This window comes from Mobula hypostoma, chromosome 11 (assembly GCF_963921235.1).
Source record: "Mobula hypostoma chromosome 11, sMobHyp1.1, whole genome shotgun sequence".
NCBI classification, from domain to species: domain Eukaryota; kingdom Metazoa; phylum Chordata; class Chondrichthyes; order Myliobatiformes; family Myliobatidae; genus Mobula; species Mobula hypostoma.
The window spans coordinates 99,985,484-100,006,548 of record NC_086107.1 but is presented as its reverse complement, the minus strand read 5'-3'; the positions used below and the strand labels follow the sequence as shown (position 1 = coordinate 100,006,548).

At 45.6% G+C, this 21,065-nt stretch overlaps 1 protein-coding gene across 1 annotated transcript in view; it reads right to left on the bottom strand.

Moving 5' to 3' along the window:
• Window positions 1–9,870: 9,870 nt before the first annotated feature.
• Window positions 9,871–21,065, bottom strand: part of foxred2 (FAD-dependent oxidoreductase domain containing 2) — a 56,976-nt gene continuing 45,781 nt past the window's right edge. Inside the window, exons 8-10 of the mRNA XM_063062652.1 lie at window positions 19,172–19,413; window positions 17,175–17,345; window positions 9,871–15,245 (exon numbers count right to left, since the gene is read on the bottom strand). Of these exons, the coding sequence (XP_062918722.1) occupies window positions 15,154–15,245; window positions 17,175–17,345; window positions 19,172–19,413 (505 nt within the window). The 3' untranslated portion in view covers window positions 9,871–15,153. The remainder of the gene's footprint in view (window positions 15,246–17,174; window positions 17,346–19,171; window positions 19,414–21,065) is intronic.

Below are 21,065 nucleotides of genomic sequence, written 5' to 3'. Positions count from 1 at the left end.
TGCCTCTGATGGAGCTATCTGAGCCTTCAACCTTCTGCAGTGTCTTACGATCCTGTGCATTGGAGCCTCCATATGATGCAACCAGTCGGAATGCTCTCTGTAGAGATTTGCAAGTTTTTGGTGACGTACCAAATCACCTCAAGCTCCTTGTGAAGTAGAACCACTGGTGTGCTTTGTTCATGATTGCATCGTTATGTTGGGCCCAAGATAGATACTCTGAGATATGAGGTTAACAACGGTGGTGCAATCTGGGACATATTACGACCGAGGAACGTGTTTGTAGACCGGATATTGAACTTTTTGCTGTTGGACTTCGGCCATATTCCACCGAGATACAACACTGAGCGGCACGGGAGGTCGTCCCTGCCTGTGGCCATCGAACTTGCAGCTCCTCCCATGGAGGGTCAGACTCCCTGAGCCAATAGACTGGTCCTGGACTTATTTTCCATCTGGCATAGTTTGCATTTTGTTGTTTGATTGTTTATGGTTTTTGTATTGCTATATCTATGCTCTATTCTTGGTTGGTGCGGCTGTAACGAAACCAAATTTCCCTTGGGATCAATAAAGTATATCTATCTATCTATCTATATTGATGCCCAGAGCTGCTCACCCTTTCCACCACTGACCTGTCACTGAGGATTGGTGTGTTCTCCCAACTTCCCCTTCCTGACCTCCACAATCTTTTCCTTGGTCTTGCTGATGATGAGTGGAAGGTTGTTACTGCAACACCATTCAACCAGCCGATCTCTCTTGCTCCCGTACACCTTCTCATTGCCATCAGCAGAGGTGTCATCAGCAACTTTATAGATGCCAAGTCACTGAAGCTGTGCTGAGTCACAGTCAGGAGTGTAGACAGATTAGAGCAGTGGGCTAAGCAGATGTCCTTGAGCTGTGTCAGCTGTAATGAGCAACATAGCAGTCCATTTTTTTAAAAATCCCAGATCAGTGTACAGACCTCAGCTTCCAAGAGTAGCTGATCTTTTTTCAGCTTCTTAGCTTAAGAGTGACATCAGTCAGAAGCCCAGACATGGGCTGGACCAAGCCCCTTCCTACATAGTGGGGGTTTGGGCCAACACACTCAATGTCTTTAACTAATTCATAGGTGTGGTATTGAGACTGACTATATATATATATACATGTATTGTGAGCTGCAGAGCAAGTACCATTCAGACCATGTGGCGTGACCTTACAATGGCAGATCGTATTGATTGAATGAATGAGAAGGGGCTTCATGTCGACCAGTAACACATTCCCTGTGTGTTTGTACACCGTACCCTTCTGCATTCTTCTCCCCAACACCTCCTTTCATCCAGTCCACCGTTCGCTCCTCACCTCTATCGACCAATCTACAGCAAAACCTCTGCTCGGAGCCCGCAGGATCAAGTCTCAGGACCTTCAGGCTGGATGTCCTACAGAGCAGGCACCATAATATGTCAGTGCTGAATGGGATACTCGTCCTTATCACCTGCGTTCCCAGTGACCTCTATGGCATTTGACATCGATTCTTGCAGTGATGAGTTTATAACCTACAGCTGAGGATGGGCATACAAAGACAAAGACAGGGAATTTCTGTTTTATGTCCTCCTGCCCCTTGACATCGATTCATAACTGAACAAGACCTCTGGGCTCTGACACACCCCCACAGGAGCTGAGACTGGCTGGGATCCTGTTCCACCACCAGCATTCCAACATTTTATTTCCACCTTGTGCAATTAGGTTAGTTTAATTATGGAGACATCACGTTCCAGCCCAATATCTCCTTACTTGCCACATCCACTTGTCAGTAAGAGACCAGTAGTGGGAAACTCATAAAATAGTCGCTTCGTCAAGCACCTCCGCATCATCTGCCACAAGCGGGACTTCCTGGAGGGCCAAGAATTTAAATTCCCATTCCCATCCCCATCCCGATGTGCCGATCCATGGCCTCCTCTTGTGCCAAGATGAGGCCACCCTAGGGAGGAGGAGCAACACCTTGAATTCAGCCTGGGTAGCCTCCAACCTGATGGCGTGAATGTCAATTTCTCCTTCCGGTAAACAATTCCACCCCTCCCTCCTCTATTCTCCACTCTGACCTTCTCACCTGCCTATTACTTCCCCCTGGGTCCCCTTCTCCTTCCCTTTCTCCTATGGTCCACTCTCCTCTATCAGATTCTTTCTTCTCCAGCCCTTTACCTTTCCTACCCACCTGGCTTCACCTATCACCTTCCAGCTAGCCTCTTTCCCCTCTCCCCCACCTTTTTATTCTGGCATCTTCCCTCCTTCCTTCTCAGTCCTGAAGAAGGGTCTCAGCCTGAAACATCAACTATTTACTCTTTTCCATAGATGCTGCCAGACCTGCTGAGTTCCTTCAGCATTTTGTGCGTGTGTTGCTTTGGATTCCCCGCATCTGCAGACTCTCTTGTGCTTAAGGAAGTCTCTCCTTGAATTCTGAAACACTTTTGCTGTGGCTGACAGCAGTATGCTTCACATGAGTCATTGACTGGCAGGCAAAGTCCAAAGTGTATTGTACGTATGTCACCATGTACTACCCGAGATTCACTCTCTTGCTATCGCAGTAAATACAAATTTGCAATAGAATAAATGAAAATCTGCTCGTAACAAAGATGAAAAAACAACCAATGTGCAAGAGGCAAGATATGCAGACACACAAAGAAAAATAAATAAATAATAGATATTGAGAACGAGTTGTGGAGTCTACAAGTTGTTGAAGTTCAGTGTCAGGGTGAATGAAGTTTGGTTCATGAGCCTGATAGTTGAGGGGTAATAACTATTCCTGAACTTGGTGGTGTGAGCCCTGAGGCTCCTGTATCTCCCTCCTGGTGGCAGCAGGCAAAAGGGAGCATGGGCTAGATGGTGAGGGTTCTTTTATGATGGATTTCCTGTGACAACGCTCCTAAAAGATGCGCTCAGTGGTGGAGAGGGCTTTACCTGTGATGGACTGGGCCATATCCACCACTTTTTGTAGCATTTTCCATTCCAGGACATTGGTGTCTCCATACCAGGCTGTGATGCAGCCGGTCATTATACTCTCCACCACACATCTACAGAAGTTTGTGAAAGTTTTAGATGACAAGCTCAAATTTACAGAAACTTCTAAGAAAGTCTAGAGACAGGAAGTGGTCACCCAGACTGCGGCTAGCAGTTTTGCCTACTTTTCAGAGAATCATTTGACTAATTTGACTAACTTTCAGAGAATCATAGACGGATGCAAGACAGAAACAGGCCTTTCAGCCTGTTGTATCTCTGGCACCTATTTCCATTAAAATGGTGTTAATCCCACTTCTTAATTCTCACCACATGTTTATCAACTTCCCCCTCTGTCCCAGATCAGGGGTTCCCAATCTTTAATGCCAGGGACCAATACCATTAAGCAAGGGGTCTGTGGACCCCAAGATGGGAACCCCTGCCCCAAATTTACCACATACCTCCCCTCTAAGGACAATTTAGGGTTGCCAATTTACACAACTTTGGGATGCGGGAGGAAATAAGCACGCAGGGGAAACATACACAGTCACAGAAAGAGCAACAAACTCCACACAGACAGTGCCCCAGCAGTCGAGATTGAACCTGGGTCTCTGGTGCTGAGAGGCAGGAGTTCTGCTAACTGCGCCAGTGTGTCACCTCATTATCCTGGAGAATAGGTCCTGCAGACAGCCATGGAGACCCCTATATCACTGACTACGTTGAAACGGGCAAGGTTTGTGGTTTGTTGGCCCAACTTCTGTCACTGCTGTGCAAGATACAGGTGGATGAATGCTGACAACCAGAACTGTAACCACATTAAGTAATGGGGTTACTGTGTGGGCTACTCCTGTTCCAACTTTCTCCACTCCTTGTGATAGCAAGACCTGTTGACGCAGATCTAAACTTTTTCAGGCAATCCGCCACCTGGTTGAGCCCAGCAGCTCGGACTGACCAACCCTCCCCACCCAACTACCTAACTCAATCCACTCCCCTCACCGCAAAAAAAAACAAATAACACAATGCCACGCCAGACTCAAGCAGCTTCAAACATAGAGTAGCAGCCATCAGTGTGGTGTTGTATTGACATGGTGAGCAGCAAACGTTGATCTGAATCCAATTTAATTGTAGTTGTGTTAGTGTTAGGGTGTGTCAATATTAGCCTGGCTGGCTAACAGCCCATCCCTGCTTGCTTTATCACACAGTGTGTGCCACAGGAGTCACGCCTAAATACACTAGAGAGGTTTCTTGTCCCGAAGAACATAAGTGACCCAATTATGTTTCCATAGTACCTGCAGCTTCCTCTGGGTTTGCCCTGAAAAGATCAGATTTCTTAAATTTGCTTTCGTTTTGTGGTGGGATTCGAACACCCTACCCTGAGGTTTTGACAGCAGAATCCAAAACAGGCCGGATGAAGGATCTCAGCCTGAAACGTCAACTGTTTATTCATTTCAATAGGTGCTGCCTGACCTGCTGAACTTCGCCAGTATTTTGTGTGTGCGTGCTGCTCTGGATTTCCTGCATCTGCAGAATCTCCTGTGTTTTGTTTCTTAGTCTTTTTTTTTTGTGCTTCATCAGATCAGGAGTAACTGTTATCTTGTTCTGCTTTACACTTGTGTGCAGGAAATTATACTAAACAATCTTGAATCTTTCCATTCCCGACCTTCATTGCTGCAGCACCAGTAACTTAAGCTGCCTTGGTGCTAGGCTCTGGAATGCGTTTTCCAAATCCTCTTATCTCTTTTTTCCCCCCTCTGAACCCCCATTAAAAGCCATCTGACCTAATATTTGATCTCTCAGTAGGGCTTGGTATCACATCATGCTTCTTTTTAATTTCAAAAACATGCTTTAGATTGTATGCAGTAAACACAATCAATCTTTCTCTACATTCACCGTACTAACAGTGCTGTTAACGCATGATGCTTCCTCATTAAACTCTGCATCCATGTCTGAGAGACAGGATACCCAAGGCCCAGTCCCTTAGTGCCAATGACAACAGGACCCTAGACTGCGATCCTTCCCCCCCACCCCCAGAGCCTGTTGTGGTGATTACACCAAGCTTCAGTGCACCCCACAGCACCTAGTCCTACATCTTTGATCATGCTCCCGTGAAGAACTTTGGAATACTATTATCTTTAATTTGCATTTCTGTGGCGGCTTTTACAACCCTTGGCTAAATCCAAAACTATTTACAGCCCATTATGAATGTGACAGAGAGGAGTGGGAAAAATGCAAACTATTGTGAATCACAAATCCATTCCTGTTTAAGATTATAATGACCAACGCCTTTTAAAAATAATTCTCATCTGCCCTGGTTCTGTTGTCAAATAAAACTTCTCTAATCATCAGTCAGAATCAGTTGCCCCTTATTTACTCTGCCCAAGCCCCTAGTCCAAAATTTACAGCCACTGAGAACAAGGAGATGGTGTACGGCTTCAATCAGTTAACGGGCCAATTGTTTTGAGGTATCTGCAGTTCACAGTTCAACTTCCCTGATCTACACCCACCTTGAAGCCTTGGTTCAAATCTCATTGGAAAGAGCGTAATAAAACCAGCTGCTGTTCTCTGACCCTGCAAAACAGCTGGGCCAGACCCTGGGTGACTTTTGTCCTGAATTAACTGACCATTTAAAAAAGCCTTCAGGAATGCAACAAAAGTTTGGAATTTACAGCTGCCTTTGTCTGCACTTCGACCTCTCGTTGCTAAGCAGCAAGAGCACGATTGCCACAATTTAAAATGAGAGTCATTAGTCTGTGGCCTTGAAATTAACCCCTTAAAGCAGACATCCCACCCTGCAAAAACTCAGTTCAGGGAGGTGGCACCATCAATTTGCAGGAGACTCCCGGAACTTCCGGGAGAGGTGGGATGTCTGCAATAGAGTAGCTCCTTAGCAGCTAGCCAGCTAGTTTTAATAACATTAGCTATGCTAATGAACGAATGACACCTGTTAAACTCACCTCAACATGTCTTTTACAGTCTTAACCCACCATGGGCAATAGAAAAGTCACTGTTGCAAACAGTGCAGCGAGCAACACTGTCATTATTTTTGACCCCTATTAGGCAGGGGTACACTTTAGGGTAGTCTGGGGTGACGTACGTTTTATATTTTCTTTTTTTTTGGAACACTCTGCCATGGCACGCTCTCGCGTTCTCGCTCTCTCTTGCTCGCGCGCTCTCTCGTGCTCTTGCTTGCTTTCTCTCGCGTGCTCTCTCTCTCGTGGTCACTCTCGCTTGCTCGCTCTCAAAAAAATTGATTTCTGTGATATTGTACATAATTTGTGGGCACATGGGAGCCACTATACATATGCGGGAGACTTCCGGGAGAGGTGGGATGTCTGTTAAAGTATTGAATATTAAACATTTAAGCTGGTGTTTTTAAGAACAAAGTTTGCTGCAAGTGTTGCTTGACAAGGAAAGCTGAGCTGAGAGTGAGGGGCAGCCTTGTGATTTCCACACACCTCGAGTATCCACAGACCCCTCAGGTAACTGTCCCGCTCAGGGGAGGATCACAGAGGAAGATTTTTGAAGTTTGGGGTCTCCATTCCTTCCCATTAATCCACAATTTAAATCATTTCCTTTGAAATTTCAAATGACCTGCTCTCACATACTTACCCCGCTACCTTTCTCCCGCATTCGGGGCTCAGTCAGCTGGCCGTCAGATCACTGACTCTCAGTAGCAATAACAGACCAACACTTGGCTGGATCACACGGAAGGTTTGAAGAGGTGGATCGTTGCAGATCTCAGAACTGGCAGCCACGTATTTTAGAATCAATGTATCGTGTAGACACAATTTTTTTCCCAATCAATATTGTTCATCTTCTGCTTTTCAATAGAAGCCTGTGCCTAAGGGACATCAATCAACCCTGGGCTTATCACGCTGCCTGCCCATGAGGAGGCACCTTTGTGGTTGTTGACTTACCATGACGACCCACCACTGTCCCTCTGCAATGATCAGCGGATTCCAGTTAACTGGGACACATCGGGACCAGCAGGTTTTGGCCCAATTAAGCAGCTGCTCCAATTAGCCAAAGTTTTATGGAAATAGTTTTTTTAAAAAAGTATATAAAGACTAACTACCCTTTAACTGAGTAACAAGTTGTGTATTTAAATGAAATACAGAGCAAATTAGAACATTACCAATACAACTACAGTATCATGAAACTGCATCGGTTCCTAATTGTTATCGGCAGAGAAATTCATCCAGTGTATGCTACAGTGTTCTTTTGATTGACTGTTAACGTACCAGTGCAGATAATGAATTGCCTTCTTACAATGCTATCGACAATTGCATCTTCCAAATCTTTTTTTTAGATTTTTAGATTATGAGAACACTCGGTCCTCTTTTATTGTCATTTAGAAATGCATACATGCATTAAGAAATGATACAATGTTTCTCCAGAGTGATATCACAGAAAACAGGACAAACCAAAGACTAACACTGACAGAACCACATAATTATAACATATAGTTACAGCAGTGCAAAGCAATACCATAATTTGATGAAAAACAGACCATGGGCACAGTAAAAATAAAGTCTCAAAGTCCCGAGTCGATCGACTCCTGAGTCCCTGATAGCAGGCGGCAAAAGGGCGAAACTCCCTGCCATAAACCTCCAGGCACCGTCAACTTGCCGATACCTTGGAAGCAGCCGACCACAGCCGACACTGAGTCCATGCGACCGAAAACTCCGAGCTTCCGAGCAGCCTCTCCGATACAGCCTCCCGAGCGCCTTCGACCTCTCCCCGGCCGCTGAAACACGCAAAGCCGAGGATTTGGGGCCTTCTGCTCTGGAGATTCCGGTTACCACATAGTAGCAGCGGCAGCAAAGCGGGCATGTCAGAAGTTTTCCAGATGTTCCTCTGTACTCTCACATCTGTCTCCATCAAATCAGAATTGTGCACGGTCCCCTACTTGACAGATGACAGATATTCACCACCGGAGAGGCCGCGCGCGCTGCCATCGCATCGCCATCTTCTCCTTCATTTTCATTGTAACATTCAAGATGATTGTCGATACCTTCAAATTCTTTGTAGTTCCTAATTTGTTGAATTAGTGAAATTGCTTCATCTTCGCTACCCTCTGTTTCTGGCATCTCCAAGCCTGAATGCTTGAAACCGCAGTGATCAAAACAGTTCCGAAATGTCTTACTGCTTATTTCTTACCAACTATCTGTGACAAAAATCACTGTTTTTTTAAAATACAAACATATACAACTGATACTCAGTGCACAGAGCCAGGTTATGAAAGCGAGCTCTTAAACAAATACATTTCACTGTGGAAAAGGCCTCAATGACCCAGAGGGCCTGTAGTCAGCTAGAGGTGCTGAACTGAACTAAGTCGACTACTCCTGGACTCCTGGTTTGATGTTGATATTCTAAGTGTTCTTCGCTCGCATTTTGCCGTTTGTGCAATTTGTTTTTTTCTCGTGCATTGGGTGTTTGGTGATTTTTCTGAACGGGTTCCGTGGTGTTTCCCTGTTTCGTGGCTGCCTGCGGGAAGACGAGTCTCAGAACTGTATTCCGAATCGCAAGGAAGAGAAAAATCTGCAGGTGCTGGAAGTCCAAGCCATACACACATGTTGAAGGAACCCAACGGGCAAGGCAGCATCTATGGAAAAGAGTACAGTCCATGTTCCAGGCCGAGATTCTTCAACAGGACTATGTTCTGTATACATACTTCGATAATAAATGTACTTTGAATGTCCATGTTGGATTTGGGTGAGTTTCCAACCCTCTACAGTATCTTGTGATCCTGTGTCTTGGAGGGGCTTCACACCAGGCTGCGGTGCAACCAGACAGAAAGCTCTCCAACTTACATCTACAGAAACTTTTACATTAGATTATAAGGACACACAGTCCTCTTTTATCGTCATTTAGTAATGCATGCATTAAGAAATGATACAATGTTTTTCCAGAATGATATCACAGAAACACATGACAAACCGACTTAAAAACTAACAAAAACCACATAATTATAACATATAGTTACAACAGTGCAAAGCAATACCGTAATTTGGTAAGAACAGACCATGGCACGGTAAAAAGTCTCAAAGTCTCTCGAAAGTCCCATCATCTCATGCAGACAGTGAACCTCCAGCGCCGCAAACTTGCCTATGCAGCATACCGGAAGCATCTGACCACAGTCCGACTCCGAGTCCGTCTGAAAAACTCCAAGCCTCCAACCAGCTCCGATACCGAGCACCGAGCACCATCTCTGCCGAGCGCTTCGACCCTGGCCCCGGCAACAGGCAAAGCCAAGGATTTGGGGCCTTCTCTCCGGAAATTCTCGATCGCACAGTAGCAGCAGCAGCGAAGCAGGCATTTTCAGAAGTTTCTCCAGGTGTTCCTTCGTGCTTCTCACGGCTGTCTCCATCAAATCCGGATTGTGCACAGCCCCCCAGTTAACACATACGTATTCATTCGGGATGGCCGCGCGCGCTGCGTCCAATTTGCAAGAGTCTTTTGTGATATACCAAATCTCTTCAGACTCCTAATGAAATAAGGCTGCTGGACATATGGGCTGAAGGGCCTGTTTCAGACTCCGTGTGTGACTCTATGATTCTATAATTTCAAAAAAATGAGATAGAACCATGGAACATACAGCACAGAAACAGGCCTTTTGGCCCTTGGCTGTGCCGAACCATTTTTCTGCCTAGTCCCACTGACCTGCACCTGGACCATATCCCTCCATACACCTCCCATCCATGTACCTGTCCAAGTTTTTCTTAAATGTTAAAAGTGAGCCCTCATTTACCACTTCATCTGGCAGCTCATTCCATACTCCCACCACTCTCTGTGTGAAGAAGCCCCCCCCCCACAATGTTCCCTTTAAACTTTTCCCCCCTCACCCTTAACCCATGTCCTCTGGTTTTTTTCTCCCCTTGCCTCAGTGGAAAAAGCCTGCTTGCATTCACTCTATCTATACCCATCATAATTTTATATACCTCTATCAAATCTCCCCTCATTCTTCTACGCTCCAGGGAATAAAGTCCTAACCTATTCAACCTTTCTCTGTAACTGAGTTTCTCAAGTCCCAGCAACATCCTTGTAAACCTTCTCTGCACTCTTTCAACCTTGTTAATATCCTTCCTGTAATTTGGTGACCAAAACTACACACAATACTCCAAATTCGGCCTCATCAATGCCTTATACAACCTCACCATAACATTCCAGCTCATACTCAATACTTTGATTTATAAAGGCCAATGTATCAAAAGCTCTCTTTACGACCCTATCTACCTGTGACGCCACTTTTAGGGAATTTTGTATCTGTATTCCCAGATCCCTCTGTTCTACTGCACTCTTCAGTGCCTTACCATTTACCTTGTATGCAAGAACTCTGAACCAAAAAAACTTCAGCAATTTAAAATGAACAATCATTTATTAACTCAATAATACATGCATATCTGTAAACATATGAGAAAACACAATTACATGCCAAGCAATCAGCCCATGATCAAGATAGCAGGATTCTTCTCTTTACTTCCATTCCCATTCCCATAATGTCCCACGCTGGGTTTTGTTTCCACACACCCACCCTCTTTGCCACCATGCCTGAGGAACCAGTCTTCTCTTCGGTCTGCCCTCAGGCTGTTGAACTACAGGGCAGCACGTTGCAGCCATCTTGATAACGTCCACACAGACATACCCAGCAAGGATTTCTCCACCTTACTCCGTTTCGTTGGCAAACGCCAGAATCAGTAACTCACTAGATGCAGGGATCGCCACTGGACACAGGTCCGAGGAATTATTCAAAAGAGAAGAGGGAAAATTGAAATCGATCCTGCATTTAGCCTTCTCAGTTACGTGGAGATGCATGAGGCAGTAGGCTACTGTGGACCACAAACCTGAACCATCAACAACCTCTCCCCGAGGAAGCTGCTCGACCCGCTGGGTGTTTCCAGCTTTCTGATTGTCTCACAATTATACCAAACATACACACACACAATGCTGGAGGAACTCAGCAGGCCAGGCAGCACCTATGGAAAAGAGTAAACACTGGATGGTTCAGGCCGAGACCCTTCCTCAGGACTGGAAAAGGAAGGGAAGAAGGTGGTGAGGGGAGGAAGAAGTACAAGGTGGCAGGTGATAGTGAAACTAGGGGAGGGGGAGGGGATTGAAGTAATGAGCTGGGAAGTTGAGTGGTGGATGAGATACAGGGCTGGAGAAGGGGGGATCTGATAGGAGAGGACACTATACAATGGAAGAAAGGGAAGGCAGAGGAGCACCAGAGGGGGGTGATGAGCATGTAAGAAGAGAAGGTGTGAGAGGGAAACAAGTTTTTTTTACTCCAAGAGCTAGGCTTCTGCAGCAGGGAAAAGGGGAAATTTCCCTATGATATCCAGAACCCCCATTAAGGGTATGACAGGATGGTCAACAACCAAGACTCAAAAGATCAAGCTAGCGGGCAGGCCACCCCAGCACGATTTAGACCCCCATCGAGTCCACGTTGACAATCAACACTTTTACCCTGATCCGAGTTTAACCCCATTTGTATTTTCTCATTTCTCAGGTTCTACCCCAGACACACACACACGCACACACACCCACACACACACCCCAGGGGAATTTTACAGAGGCCAATTAACCTACCAACCTGCATTATCTTTGGGATGTGGGGAGGGGGAGGGAAGCCATGGTGGCAGGGACAATGGAGGCATTTTTACATTGAGACCCGAATGCAGCCCTTGCCTGCCGCGTGCACTTGGCAGCAGGAGTCAGTGGGTGGCCAGAGGTGGGGACTTTGTGCCAGATTGTCCACCCACCCCCCGAATTCTGAAACGTTCTCACTGTTGTGGCTGACAGCAACAAGCTTCATGTGGGCCACTGACTTGTAGTCAGGGCACTGATGACCCACAGTGTGGCCAGTAGATTGTATTAATTATCAGACAGAGACAGAGATTTACAGTAGAGAAGCAGGCCCTTCAAATCTATGCCAACCATCTATATTACTAATATGCTAATTCTACGTTAATCCCAGTTTTTATTCTCATCACATCTAGTTACCAGCACTGACACACTAAGGACAATTTAGAGTGAGCAGCCTGCACGCCTTTGGGACGTGGGATGATACTGGAGCACCAGAGGAAACTCACAGACTGGAGATCAGGTCTCTAATGTTGTCAGGCAGCAGCTCTACTCGCTGTGCAATTGAGAATACTTTCTCATAACAGGTTATGATCTGGATTGTGCTGCCTGGAGGAGTTATCAAAGATGATTCAACAGCAACTTCCAAATGAGAGTTAAATTATTTTCGTGGAAATACTGAAAGACTTACTGGAGAGTTGTTGTGAGGGGGCAAAACCTTGCAGGATTCTGAATATTAATACTAAATCACTCTCAGCTTTGTCTTCTCCAAGGCAAGCTGTATCCCATGAAGCCACAGGGACGAGCAGCAGTGGAAGACAGGTGGGCGCAGCCCTCCATTGCTACAGTCATTATATTGGGTCCGCGCCAAGATTTAGCTTTTGAGATTAACATGCATTGTTGCAGTTACCTTATAAGGTAACTGGAGAATGCACCCTAACAGGTGTATGCAACAAGTAATCTTTTGCTTAACTCTCAGCAGATCAGGAAGTTAGAGAGTGTTTGTTCTGCTATCTCACGGAGCCCATGACAGTGTAAACAATCACACTCTGAAGGTGAAGGCGTTCCCCACTGCCACGGGGCCCAGCTTGCAGCGGCTGGAGTCAGCTGATTCAAGTTTGGTTACTGGAAAACATTAACCAAACTTAGTGTGAGCTCTCTTGGTATAAACTCACAGCAACAGAGACTTGGGTTGAATCCTGATCAAAGTTCTTATTGACAGTTATTTCATTTCTTTTAAACAAACTGGAATTTGTAGTTTATTATCCTTGGATTAGCTTTAGGTTTACTTCCACTTAAAAATTCAGTGCGCACATGTTGTTGTCACTGGGCAAAAAATTGCACAGCGCAAGATTTTTTGCGCACTGTTGCCATTAGAGGGAACATTGGTAAAGGAGCATTGGTGAAAGGCCCTCGAGCGGAGAGCAGAAAATGAAAGTAATAGGGTGGGGCAGGGGGACTGGAGAGGAAAACGTACTAGACAGGAGAACGGTGTAGACATATCCTGTAAGGAACACTGCGCTAGTGAAGCACACCATGTGGCTGGGATGTCATCCAGCATCAGTTCCCTGACGTTTACCCAGTGACACAGCACTGAGCATCGTCCAGCACCATGTCAGGATGCAGCTCGTCCTCCTTTTGTCACAAGATTCAACCTGCAATCACATTTACACCGTCTGCAGGCAGTGGGGAGCAAACAGGTGGACTTCCTTTTTGCAGAATCCAGCGAGACTTCATACCCTTACTGAGGATTGTACTGATTAAATGGAGTGTATAAGATCATAATGGAACAAAAGAAACAGTCTGACCTGACTGTGAATGACTTAAAGGCAATGAATCATACACGCAGAGCCTGGAACAATGTGAGCCACAGGAAAAGCGAGCAGACAAGGAAAATAGGGGAAAACAAATCCAAACATGTTGAAAACCACGAGGCCAGCAGGGTCTGAGAATGTAAGGAAGGGCACGGTGCCTGTACTGGGAAAGATGCCCAGGAGGTGATTGATTGCAGCCCAGGATTCCACTGTGCTGATAAGTTTGGAAACTAAGCCCAAGGTGAGGAAAAAAAACCTCCGTCTGCCCCCCCCGCCCCCAGGATGACAACACCTCTTTGTAGGTTGGGTTGACAGAAATTACAGATCAGGGAGGGCCTCTGTCTGAATGAATCTCTCTCAAGTCTCTGTGATTTACACAGTTGCTGACTTTGCAAGCAATACAAGGAGCATTCTGCCCAGTTTTTACTTGGAGTAGAGCTTCCGATTCTGTTGGTCATCCACACTCTCACCTTTGGGGATTATATATTTCAGTCCCTTGGCCTTTTGATTCATGCACACTGCAACATCTTCCCACTGCCTGTATACTGACTCTTTGGTTTCTTTTGGTCCAAAACACATTTATTCAGTTGCTTTTGCTGTCCTGCTACCTTTTCCTCTGACTGACGTGACTTCCTGAGGCCTTTTACACCCCGTTCTATTTGCCAAGTCTCCACTGATTCATTCCTGCCAGTAGATTATTTGGCATGTGGCTCAGAATTTACCCATGTCCACTAATGACAATAGCTCAGTTGCACCCTCTGCAGGAATCTCGTGGCATTACAGTTCTTTTTCTTTGGATGAGATACAGCGAAGGAGAGGTGGCAAGTCCAGGTCTGTCTGACTGCTCCTTTGCTCTGCATGTTGTTTACAAGCACCAGTCTGAGCTGAACTCAGCCACGGTTCCAGCAAGCCTGTCGTACAAGGCCTCCAGTCACGAATAAAAACAAGCCCCAACTCAGAAACAAGAAATGACTTGCATTCATTTGTGCCTTCCAAAACCACATGAAGTACAGTCCCTGATGGAATGCAGAAAATACCGAACAGGCATGCCCACACAGAACTGCGATAATGCCCAAGTTCCTTTAGTGACTTTAGGTTAAAGCCAGATCATCACTATACACCAACTAGCAACACTAACGGATCAGCCATATGTCACGCAAGTCCTACGTTAAAAAATTTTTTAATACCAGGAGTGACTTGAATACAAAAGTCTATCATGCAAACAAAAATCTATCACACCTACAATAAAAAACTTCTTTAAAAAATGTTTCAGGAAAGCCCCAGTGAGTAGCGAATCCAATAATGTAAAAACAGTCTCCCTGTTAAATGAATAAATATTTTTTTGGCTTGATAATTCATGTATAAATGTTACATTACATTGCATAAAATCTAAACAGGTCTAGCAAGCTGTCTAGGGAGAGTATAGTAGCTGGGTTGGGTTCTGCTGATGTCGCCAGACCTGCTGAGTGATTCCAGCATGATCTGCTTTTGCTTTGAAGTTCCCTTACTTGCAGCATAATGCTTTACTATACAGAAGTTTAGCTTTAAAGAGTAGAGCTGTAAGGTACTGGAGAAACTGTGAGTGCACTTGGGCCTCACCTGGCTGAGGTACACTGGTGGATAGACCACTACGTCGCAACTCCTCGAATCATTCTGTTGCTCAGGTAATCACTGTGGCTAAGGGCTTCTCCCTCTGCTCGTTGGACAAGCTCTGGTGTGAGTGTTCCTCGACAGAGACGGTGTCGTGAGAAGGACAGTCCATTTCCTCAACCCTGTGAGTGTGCCGCACGTTCTAGTTGACCAGTAACCCTTGCATGTTTAAGTAACCATGGTGACAGCTGGGTGGCAGATGCTGGCTGGTTAAAGCAAACTTGAAGCAGGATTCTGCAGGGAGAATGGAAACTCGTTGGAATGAAATGTTACCACACATTCTTATCCAAAAACTATCCATTCTTCAAATAAGAGACTTTCCCAGTGTTATCAAAGGGTTCTTTACGACCTCAAGATGCTCCATTTACAATGAATTGAGTACTTCTGAAGTGTAGCAAACATTAATTACAAGCTCTCAAAAGTTATGTAATTAATGGCATGGAAATCGGTTTTAATGATGTTGACCAATCAATAAATATTGGTCAGGGCATAGAGGGATCCTAATCTGTTGCTCAAAATTGTGCCCAAGGCTTTATTGATTTTAAATATCTCAACTCAAGGAAGTACCTCTACTCTTTCAGGACTGCACATAAAGAGTCAACTCTTTACCTGACAGAGGGGGAAGAGTTCCCTCTAGGTCATTGCTGACAGTCAACAAAGACACCACAGCTTAGCCACACAGTTTATCCTTAACCTGTGTGGAATTGGCAAACCTCAGAACAGCTCGATTGCCAGAGTGGAGGAAACTGGAAAACGGCGAATGCGTGCTCGGTTGTACCAGATTCTGCCAATCAAGTGCACACTAAACAACTTGCTCTACCACTACTGCACAGGTCTGTTGCAATGAACCTTCTTCACCTGTTCCTTTATATCACAATGGGTATGGGCCAAATGTGAGGTGGACAGGAAAAACCTCAGCAAAGACATGACTGACAGAATGGCCTCCCCCAGTATTGTAAGCCTCTATACCACCAGCAGATTCTGCCAGGGAGTCTCTTTGCAGATGTCACCAGATGCATTGTCAACATCCTCAATCCACAGAAACATTTAACCCTCAACCCAGTCTCTGAAGATGTTGCTAACTGCAAGCTGATGGAAGAAAAATCATGAAAGCTGCAAACTGCACAGCTTACTACCCAATCTGACCTGGGCCCAGAGTCCATAAGACATAGGAACAGAATTAGGACATTCAACCCAATGAGCCTGTTCCACCATTCGATCACGGCTGATTGACTTTCTCTCTCAACCCCTTTCTCCTGCCTTCTTCTTGTAACCTTTGACACTTTTATTAATCAGAACTAATCGACCACTCCTTTAGGTATACCCAATGACGACCTCCACAGCCATCAGTGGCAATAAATCCCACACTCTATGGCTAAAGAAATTTCTCCTCATCTCTGTTGTAAAGGAGCGTCCTTATGTTCTGAGGTTGTGCCCTCTGGTCCTAGACCCTCCCAATGCAGGGGCTTCCACAGACCGCTTGCTTAATGGTAATTGGTCCATGGCATAAACAAGGTTGGGAACCCCTGCACTTTTGGAAACTAATCAGGGTAAGCAACAGTGAGCAGGGGAATAAATCGTACAGCATTATGGTTCTGATGCAGATTAGATACTGGCACATCTGGACTGGTAAATGAGAACCAGCTGAGATACTGGCAACTGAGACTGCGTCCAAGGCACAGCGAATAAAGATGTGACTGCGAACCACGTGGCCAAAGTCAAGATCTCTGGTACAGCATGGAACTCCATGAAGCAATGTGACCCATCCACCCTAACAAGCACCCCACCCTGTGACCCCCCCCCCACAAACCTCACAAGCTCTGCTACAGGGGCATTGTCCTGCCAACTTACCTCAGCACTGTCGACCAGACAATGAACTTCGTAGTCTAGCCCATTTGACTACCCTGCAGCCCAGGTTCTATGCTGATAGCTCACCTGAGAAGGTGCAGGATGGTAGCAGAAGGTAGAGGACAGCTGGAGTCAAGGACACAAAGACTCCTGGCTGTGATGGCGCATCATCCCATCCTGTGTTTCCTTATTGCTACAGATTCCGAGAGTGCATGCATTCACAGAAACAGGAATCGTCCCCAGCCTGGGGCAAACACCTGGAGTTAAAGGCATTTATTTGTAAGGAAATGCCTTTGTTCCAAAAGGATGTCACACCTGCAAAGAAGTTTCTGAGGTCAGTGCCCAGGCAGGTCTCCAGGAAGCGTCGCAGGGGCAGAATGTGAGCTTTGGCAGCTGTCCAGTCTGTCAGGAAGTCTTCTACAATGTGATGGATGTAGCTCGGCCGTGGCAGCGGCCAGAACTTCGGTCTTTGCATCATCTCTGTCTCTGGAAGTGAACAAAAAAAAAGACAAGCTGCATCTACTCTGCCTGTTTAGAATCAGCTCCCACTGCACGATCGCACTATCAGCCATGTTCCTGGGTTACTGCATGGCCATAGACCACACTGAGGGCTCTCCGAACACAGACCGGCAGCACTTCCGGCACATGGGCAGACTGCATATGCCGCGCGAGACTCTATACCTGGGACCTCCAGCTCATTGCACCCAGAACTCCCTGTTATTTATATACTGTAAATCATTTGTACATGAATGCACGAGACATGGTTGATATGCTCGCTGATAATGCTAAACTAGGGGGCATCGTAGACAGTTAAGAAGGCTATCAAAAAATTATAAGGGAGATCTTGATCAACTGGCTGGGCAAGTGGGTCCAGAATCAGCAAATGACTATCAATCCAGTTAAGTACAAGGAATTGTACTTTGGGAAGTCAAACCAGGATAGGATTTACATAGAGAATGGCAGGGCCCTGGCAGTGTTGTGTAACAGAGGGACTAAGGAATACAGGTACATAATTTGCTGAAAATGGTGGTGAAGGAAGCTTTTGACACACTGGCCTTCAACAGTCAGTGCACTGAGTACTGGCATTGGGATGTTACGCTGCAGACATTTTGTGAAGCCACATTTGGAGTAGTGTGTTTAGTTTTAGCCACCTTGTTCTTTCAACACTAAATTGGAAAGATACAGGAGTAAAGGAGATTCACAGGAACATTGCCAGGGCTCAAGAGCCTGAGTTGTTAGGGAGAGGCTGGGCAGACTAGGACTTTATTCCTTGGAACGGGGGAGATTGAGAGGTGACCTTATAGAGGTGTATAGAATCAGGAAGGACATGGGGGTGAAAGCACACAGATTTTTACCAGGAAAAGGGAATCAAAGACTAGAGGACAGGGGTTTATGGTAAGAAGGGAAACATTTTAAAGGGACCTGAGGAGCAAATTGTTCATGCAGCGTGTAGTGCGTATGTGGAATGAATTGCCAGAGAAAGGTAGTTGGAGTGGGTACAATAATGGATGTTTAAAAGACATTTGATTAAGTATATGGATAGCAATGGTATATGAGCCAAATGGAGGAAAATGGGACTCACTTTTGTGAGCACCTTAGTTAGTATGGATGTGTTGGACTGAAGGGTCTGTTTCTGTGCTAAATGATCTGTCCAGGGTAAACATGTTGGCTTTCACCATCAGTTCTAATGCCATGAAGAACAAGACAAGATCCAGCTGACCTCTTGAAACTTGAACACTCACAAAGATTCACAAAGTCATACTGCACAGATCAGGCACCTGGGACCCACCACATTTATGTCAATCATTAAGTACTAATCCCACTGACCACACTTGCTCCATATTCTGCTGTCTTTACAATTCAAGTGCTTGTCCAGATGCTTAAACATTTTAATGGTCCCTGCTTCCAACTCCCCCTCAGGCAATATGTTTCCAGATTGAAACCACCCTTTGGGTGAAAAACTTCTTTCCCTCCGGTCTTAGGCATCCCAGTGCTATTGGAAAAGAATTCAAACTACATAGAGCATGTTTGTTCATATAATTTTGTACACCTCTACCAGGTCCTTCCTCAGCCTTCTTTGCTCCTAGGAAAACAAATCTAGCCTATTCCATTTCTTCAAGTAACTGAAGCATTCAATCCCAGGCAATATCCTGGAGCTCCAGTCAATCATGTGCTGTGGTGTCTGGAACCACAGCTGTAGTTCTCTTGCTAAAGTTGACACACCTATTGTCAACATGAGAGCCAGCAAACAGGCCATGGCATTCAGGGGTCTTTGAAGAAGCAAAAGAGGGTGGAAAGAATGAAATACTGACCTGTTGGGAGGCATCTGTAGAAGTAGATGACAGGGTGGAGGAAGTTTGAGAGCCATGCATCCTTTGGCTCTCCCACTGAACGGCTAGGATGAAAAACGTCTGCCTCTGGTTTGGAGAAGTTGCTCCCATATTCCAAATTAATAACGAACAATCCGTTTTCAACATTCTTCCCAGTGTTTTCCCAAAGATACGGAAGTACTCCAATTGGATACTCTTCCAAATATTCAAACTCGGTGGCATTCCTAAATATTCCAAAGCAGGAGTAACATTAACAGCCAGTGAGTACAGAAAACTCCCCCTCCCCTGGGTTACACCTCAACCCAGCCTCATCTTCAATAATCTCCACTAACACACAACTTCCAGTTGCTGTGCACTGATAACAATTGGGCGATCCAAGACCCTTGCCAGAAAACTTTTTTAAAAAATGCTTTCAAACCCACTTCCTTCTTACAAGCATGTTCCCCACCCCACCAGCTCTCGACTCGATTCTAGACATTCTTGCTATAGAGGGAGTACGAAGAAGGTTCACCAGATTGATTCCTGGGATGGCAGGACTTTCATATGAAGAAAGACTGGATTGATTAGGCTTATACTCGCTGGAATTTAGAAGATTGAGGGGGGATCTTATTGAAATGTATAAAATTCTAAAGGGATTGGACAGGCTAGATGCAGGAAGATTGTTCCCGATCTTGGGGAAGTCCAGAACGAGGGGTCACAGTTTAAGGATAAAGGGGAAGCTTTTTAGGACCGAGATGAGGAAAAACTTCTTCACACAGAGAGTGGTGAATCTGTGGAATTCTCTGCCACTGGAAACAGTTGAGGCCAGTTCATTGGCTATATTTAAGAGGGAGTTAGATATGGCCCTTGTGGCGTTAAAGGAATCAGGGGGTATGGAGGGAAGGCAGGTACAGGGTTGTGAGTTGGATGATCAGCCATGATCATACTGAATGGCAGTGCAGGCTCAAAGGGCCGAATGGCCTACTCCTGCACCTATTTTCTATGTTTCTATTTGTAAGGGGGTTTCGTCTTTTATGTTACTGCGGAGGCTAATTAAAATGGCTACTTTGTTACGTTATACTCCGGAATGCTTCTTTGTTATGTTAAACGTTGAGAAAGCTTTGTGCCAGCAGCTTGTTGTGGGTTAGAGGGTGATAAGAGGATGTTACGAATCAATTGGGATAGTTGTTATGACTTTGGTGTATCTGGAAGATTTGTATGCTTGGGGTTTTGAGGGAGAAGGCGGGAGAGAGAGACAGAGAATGGACCAGGTGCCGTGAGTCCACTAACGGGGTTGGACCCTGAGCTGGGCGTTCGGCGAGGAGGGGAGACGGAGACGGACTCGTGTGGAGCGTCTGGTCGACCACCGTTGTTGGTCCCAGGCGGCCGGTCGAGGTGGTCCAAGGGGTCGCAGGGTGAAGAAGAAGGGTCCCGAGCTCCAACTTTTTTATGCACGAAGAGATTGAACTTTGATAAGTGTGGCGCCTTTTATTTTCCTTTTATATTTTATTCTCTATTAATTATATAGATCCAGTAATATCTATAAACTGTAAATCATTTAATCGTATCTGGTGTATTGTCTGTTATTTGGGCGGGGTGGGGTACCTCATACAGCATCCAAACAAACTATTACCCAGTTTGGCAGGGCTGAGGGCTGTTTCTCTAGACGACAGCGAGCCGAGCGACCCTGAGGGTGGCCAGGGAGGCTACATATTTTAAACATCATTCAGGGTAGATAAGCCAAGCACGTCGACGTATACCCAGCAACTGGTGTCACTGTTCCTTTTTGGTTCTTTTGGGAAAGACTTGATTATTCTCCAGGAAGGGCTGTGATTGTAGACAGACCATGGATGGATAAAGGCCTGTGCCACGTTATTAGGGGGCAAGATAACAAGTC